This window comes from Pyricularia oryzae, chromosome 1, assembly GCF_000002495.2.
Source record: "Pyricularia oryzae 70-15 chromosome 1, whole genome shotgun sequence".
Taxonomy (NCBI): domain Eukaryota; kingdom Fungi; phylum Ascomycota; class Sordariomycetes; order Magnaporthales; family Pyriculariaceae; genus Pyricularia; species Pyricularia oryzae.
The window spans coordinates 6,798,082-6,804,909 of record NC_017844.1 but is presented as its reverse complement, the minus strand read 5'-3'; the positions used below and the strand labels follow the sequence as shown (position 1 = coordinate 6,804,909).

Here is a 6,828-nt window from a genome sequence, read left to right as displayed (position 1 = left end):
CCGAGCGCCTCGCGCGCGTATATCTACGCGAAATCTCTGCAGTCTCCGATATGTAGCTCCTCGAGCTACGTCTTCGTCAACAACCACCTGCTACCCCGTACCTGGAAGACTAGATAGCCAATATACTCTGTCCTGTTACCTGATCGCCCGCACCTACCTGTCCGCCCTGCCTGCCCGTGACATTACGTAGCTCCTTCATTAGGTGCCCGCGATGCCTGCGTCACTGCAACCCCCGATCTTAACCGATTCGACCGAGGAACTGATCGAACACCTACAAGGACACCCTGAACAATGGGTGTCTTACATCTCCGATTCCTACCAAAAGCTGCAACTATTGCACGATAGCAACGTCCGCCTGAACTCCTGCCTAGAAATGCAGGAAGCCGAGACCCAACGCGCCCGCGCCGAAACGGACCGTGTCCGCGACAAGGCGCAGGCCGACATTCTGGCCATGGCCATGGAAAAGGCCTCCGCCATAACCTCCCGGGATGCCGCTTTCGCCGAATTAGAGAAAACACGGTCCGAACTGAAGGAAGTTCGGACCGTAACGCTACCCACGGTACACATAACCACCCCCGCCCCAACTACCAACACGCCTGTTGAACCCCTTATGGTTACTCCTATGGGAACGACTCCGCCGCCTGCTTCCGAACATCCCGCCTCCGCCCGCCTTTCTGAACGACTTCCAGACCCCGATAAATTTACGGGCGCCCGCTCCGACCTCCGCCGCTTCGCCACCCAAATCCGGGGGAAAATGACCTCAAACAAAGACCGCTTCCCCAACCCCGAATCACGCCTGATTTATGTAGCCGGTCGACTGTCCGGTAAAGCGTACAACCTGATCCTGCCCAAAATGGTCGGAGGCACACCCCAATTCGGAGATTATACGGATCTCCTCCAATACCTAGAGGAGGCATTCGGGGACCCCGACCACGTCCAAAACGCACAAAACAAATTATACGCCCTGAAGCAGCGGAACGTAGATTTCGCCGAGTATCTGTCGGAGTTCCAACGCCTGTCTCTGGAAGGAGAAATGCCGGAGGATGCCCTCCCCCCTCTTCTATTCCAGGGAATATCGGAAGAGCTCCAGGACATGCTCCTCCACAACCCCGCCCCATCCCGCCAGTACCACGAATTTACCCGACACCTGCAAAGCTTGGATAACCGCTACCGCCAGCACCAGCAGTATAAAAACAGACAGACACGTACCCCTCGGACCGCAGCGCCCCCCGCGCGCGCGGCCCCCCGGACCCAAACCGACATACCGCGGGCCGCCCCCAAGCCAAACGCGGAATTTCCGTTTAACGACCCCATGGACCTAAGCAGCCAACGCCGCCACAACCGCAAAGAAAATATGCTATGCTACCGCTGTGGATCCCAAGAACATTTTGTTGCCAAATGCCCAGAACCGGATACCCGCCGCACGCGGCTGCACCAGGCCGGAATCGAACGATCCAGGTCCAGGTCCAGGTCCCCGCGCCAAATACAAACCAAACTCCCTAAAAACCCCCGCCGCGGCTCGGACGCCAGCCGCTCCAGCAGCCGAAGTTCGAAAAACGGAGCCCGCCTGGGATAAGTCGCCCCCAGGCCGCCAAGGCCGCGCATAGACCGCCGGCGATCCGCATCTCTGCCGCCGCCGTTCACGGGTTCCCCGTTGAAGAGGAATATAACCAACGATCCGACCTGATGATCCTGCCTGCCGAACTGACAGTGGGGGGCCAAAACCTCCCAACCTATGCCCTCACCGATTGCGGTGCGGAAGGAAAATGCTTCCTCGACCAAGGATGGGCCGAAGAACGCCAACTACAAATGTATCCGCTGCGAAACCCATTCGACATCGAAGTATTCGACGGAAGGACCGCCGAAAGTGGGAAGTGCACCCATTATGTCCGAGGACAATTGAGAATCAAGGACCACATCCAGAAAAACGCGCTGTTTTTCGTTACACAGCTAGCCCATTACCCCATTGTGTTAGGAATGCCTTGGCTAAAGCAGCACGACCCAACGATTGGATTCGCGTCACACGTTATTACGTTTGACAGCGACTATTGCCGCCGACACTGCAATATGCCCGACAAACCGGAGAAGGTTAAAGCTTTACACGCCGTACCAAAAAAAAGCCGCCCCCAGTACCAGGCTGACCGACCGCCGTCCCTCCGCGAAATGGATATCGCCCCTATCTCCCTGCAAGCCGCGAGCATGTACGCCCGCCGCCGATCCTGCCGACTGTACGCCGTAACCTTGAAACAGATTGATGAGGTCCTAGCCGCCGACCCCCAAAATAGGAACGGGCCGACCCTGCCCGAAACAATCCGGGAATTCGCGGACGTATTTTCCCCGCAAGAAGCCGAGAAGCTGCCCCCACACCGACCGTCCGACCACCATATCCCGCTTATAGAAGGAAAAACGCCGCCGTTCGGCCCCCTGTACGCCATGTCCCGCGAAGAGCTGATAGCCCTTAAGGAATGGCTGACCGCAGAGTTGAAAAAAGGGTTTATCAGACCCAGTTCGTCATCCGTCGCCTCGCCCGTTTTGTTCGTGAAGAAGCAGGGAGGAGGGTTGAGGTTTTGCGTGGATTACCGCGCGCTGAATAACATTACCGTAAAAGACCGTTACCCGCTGCCGCTAGTCCGAGAGACCCTGAACAACCTGGCCGGCATGAAATTCTTCTCGAAAATCGATATCGTTTCCGCTTTTAACAATATTCGGATTAAAAAGGGGGAAGAATACCTGACGGCATTCCGCACGAGATTCGGCTTATACGAGAGCCTAGTCATGCCTTTCGGGCTAACGGGAGCCCCCGCGACGTTCCAGAGATATATAAACGACTCCCTGCGCGAATACTTAGACGTATTTTGTACAGCCTACCTGGACGACATTTTGATTTATAGCCGCACCCGAACAGAACACGAAGAACATTTGAAACTCGTACTGGAAGCCCTGAGGAAAGCCGGGCTATACGCCAACGCCGCGAAGTGCGAATTCTTCGTGACGGAAACCAAGTTCCTGGGCCTGCTGGTCGGCGTCGAAGGCGTAAAAATGGACCCTGAAAAAATCACCGCTGTCCTGGACTGGCAAACACCCAAAAAGCTTACTGACGTACAAGCATTTTTGGGGTTTGGCAACTTTTACCGGCGCTTTATCCGAGATTTCTCAAAGATCGTAGCCCCTTTGACGAGATTGACCAAGAAAGACGTCGCATTCGAATGGAATAGCGCCTGCGAAACCGCCTTCCGACTGCTGAAGAGAAAGTTTACCGAAGCCCCCGTACTGGCGCACTTCGATTGGGAAAAGGATGTGATCCTGGAGACCGACGCTTCCGATTATGTTTCTGCGGGAATATTGTCACAATACGGCGACGACGGAATACTCCGCCCCGTCGCGTTCTTTTCGAAAAAACACACAGCTACCGAATGCAATTACGAGATTTACGACAAAGAATTGCTAGCCATTATCCGCTGTTTTGAAGAATGGCGCCCGGAACTCGAAGGGACGTCGTCCCCGGTCCAAATAATTACGGACCACCGCAACCTGGAATATTTCACGACGACGAAAATGCTCAACCGCCGACAAGCCCGATGGGCCGAATTCCTGTCAAGATTTAATTTCCGTATCACCTACCGACCCGGGAAACAAGGAGCGAAGCCCGACGCACTAACCAGGAGGTCAGAGGATATGCCTGAGGAGGGGGATGAACGACTTAAGCACCAAACACAAGTCGTACTGAAAGAACACAATTTACCTGCCCGCCCCACCCGGTTACAACCCATAATCCGCCAAAACAAACCCCTATTGCCAAGACACCTGATAGAGCTACTAGACGCCGGATACGAATCCGACCCGATAACGCAATCTGCCCTAGAAGCGTTGAGGACAGGCGCCGACCGCCACCCCAAGCTGCAATTGGCCGAATGCGAAGAACGATCCGGCTATTTGTATTACCGCAATAGACTGTACGTACCCGATTCGAATAATCTGAAAGCCGAGATCCTGCGCCGCTGCCACGACTCCCCCGTCGCCGGTCACCCCGGCAAAGCAAAAACCTACGACCTGCTGTCCCGAGAATATTACTGGCCCGGAATGCTACATTACGTATCATTATGGGTAAAGAAATGCCAGACCTGCCGCCGAATCAACCCGTCCCGCGAAGGCCACCAGGGCCTCCTGCGACCCCTGCCCACTCCTGAACGCTCATGGCAACACCTGTCGATGGATTTTATCACACATTTGCCGCAAAGCAACGGCCACGACGCCATCCTAGTGGTCGTAGACCGCCTGACTAAGATGAGACACTTCGTCCCTTGTAAAGGGACCTGCAATGCCGAGGACACCGCCAACCTGTACCTACACCACGTATGGAAACTACACGGGTTGCCCCTGACGATAGTTTCGGATAGAGGCACCCAATTCGTGTCGAAGTTTTGGAAACACCTGACAACCCGTTTGAAAATCGACAGCCTGCTATCCACTGCTCACCACCCCGAGACTGACGGACAGACCGAGCGTTTTAACGCGTCCCTGGAACAATATTTGAGAGCTTATGTGGCCTACCTGCAAGATGATTGGGAAAGTTGGCTTCCCCTCGCCGAATTCACAGCCAACTCCCACAAGTCCGAGACCACCGGAACCTCCCCGTTTTACGCGACTTACGGATTCCATCCCCGCATGGGATTCGAGCCGGTACCCCTGAACCAGCCTTTGCCCGCCCAGCGGGATGCCGAAAAGCTAGCCGCCCGAATGGAAGCCATTCTGGAACAAGCCCGCGCCGAAATGACCGCCGCCCAAGCCCGTTACGAAGAACAGGCGAACCGACACCGTACCCCGGCCCGCCGGCTTACCGTCGGCCAATATGTATGGTTAGACGCACGGAACATCCAGACCGCCCGCCCGCAGAAGAAACTGGATTGGAAGAACTTGGGACCCTTCCGAATTTCTGAAGTGATTAGCCCGTACGCCTACCGTTTGGACCTGCCGTCGTCTATGAGAGTACACCCTGTTTTCAATATAAACCGACTAAAACCTGCTGACGTTGAGCCCCTGCCGGGCCAACAACCTGCACCGCCACCCCATTTGGAAGTGGAAGGTGAGAGAGAATACGAAGTCGAAGAGATCCTCGACTCCTTTTGGGAAACCCGCGGCCGAGGAGGCCGCCGGCTGAAATATATCGTCCGTTGGGCTGGATATAGCGAACCCACGACTGAACCTGCCGATTACCTGGAAAACGCTGCTCAATTGGTAAAGAATTTCCACCGTCGATACCCCCATAAGCCCGGGCCCCGGCCGTGACGGAGCTCGGCCTGGAAGGGGGGAATACTGTCACAGACCTGAAGGACAGCCACTGGGCTGTCGCTTAGTCATGACCCCTGTCACGTGAAGGCGCGAGGGCCGAGCGCCTCGCGCGCGTATATCTACGCGAAATCTCTGCAGTCTCCGATATGTAGCTCCTCGAGCTACGTCTTCGTCAACAACCACCTGCTACCCCGTACCTGGAAGACTAGATAGCCAATATACTCTGTCCTGTTACCTGATCGCCCGCACCTACCTGTCCGCCCTGCCTGCCCGTGACATACTAATACCTTTAATTTATATATTATAAAAATAATAGTGGATGGTAGCAGCCCCGTTATATAATACCCCAAATTTATAATATAATTTATAATATCCACAATAGACCTATGGATTTTAATATTATATAATATAAAAAGCCCCGTAAAAACCCCAAAAGCGGTAAATGTTTTAAATGCGATAAAATAGGGTATATCGCCAAAAATTGTCCGAAAAACCAGGAAGATGTCCCTGATTTTAGGGGCAAAACCGAAAAACCACGAGAATTTAATATTACCAATTACCAGCAATTACGGCCTAATTAATATAATACGATAAATTGGACCACCTGCTATAATAACAATTATATGGTATATAATAATTCCAAAAACGACGCAAAATAATATTTATAAAAGCCCCGAGGTATTCGAACCCTAGCAATAAAAAACTGAATACCCTTAAAAACAGGATAACCAACGAAATTATACCGATAAAAGACCCAATTACCCGAATTTACGGATTTGGATATTTCCAGAAAATCGGATAGGGAATTTTTGGGACAAACCCACTATATTAGAACAATTAATTAATTTTTAATACAAAAATTAAACGAGGATTCCGAAGAAAAGTCCAGCGAGGAAGAAATTATGTTTTCGAACCAATATAACGCAATAAAGGAAAATAACCCCTATATATACGAAAAAAAGCATATCGATTTACACCGAAACGACCAATTAGTACAATTTCCCGGATTGCTATTTTAAATACAAATCCGACATTTTACAGGACCAATTAATGCAATTTTTGGAAATTACCCGATTTTGGACACCAAATACTTTTTGTTAATTATATGCATTATTTTGCATGTAATAAGCCCACTTTTATTTGTATATAGCCAATTTTATTTAGTGCCGAAGTGGAGTGGGGAATGGTGGAATTCCGTTACTTTGTTAATGCAGTGTTAATAATAATGGTGCTAACAGGGGATATAGGGGTAAACCCTAGGTGCGGCGTGGTAAATAACCAGTGCTAAAAGCGCTGAATAATAGGTAGAAATGCACTATAATTTTGGTACTGATAAATAATTGGTTGGGGGAGATTTTGCTTTATTTCCCTTACATACTCTCCGACATCGAAGTGGGGGTCCGCACGCCAGAAAAGGTTCCGGTGCCGCGAATGAATTTCCGAAAAACTAATTTGTATGGGTTTTTGAAAAAACACCCTCATTTGCATACAAACCATCTCTGGGTTTGCATTTAAACGTTGACTTGGTGAAATTTTCAA

The 6,828-nt window shown here is 51.6% G+C and overlaps 1 protein-coding gene across 1 annotated transcript in view; it reads right to left on the bottom strand.

Annotated features, from left to right (window-relative positions):
• Positions 1 to 6,545: 6,545 nt before the first annotated feature.
• Positions 6,546 to 6,828, bottom strand: part of MGG_16497 (uncharacterized protein) — a gene marked incomplete at both ends in the record, with an annotated part of 1,630 nt that continues 1,347 nt past the window's right edge. Inside the window, 2 exons of the mRNA XM_003710746.1 lie at positions 6,546 to 6,604; positions 6,668 to 6,736. Coding sequence (XP_003710794.1) covers positions 6,546 to 6,604; positions 6,668 to 6,736 — 128 coding nt within the window. The remainder of the gene's footprint in view (positions 6,605 to 6,667; positions 6,737 to 6,828) is intronic.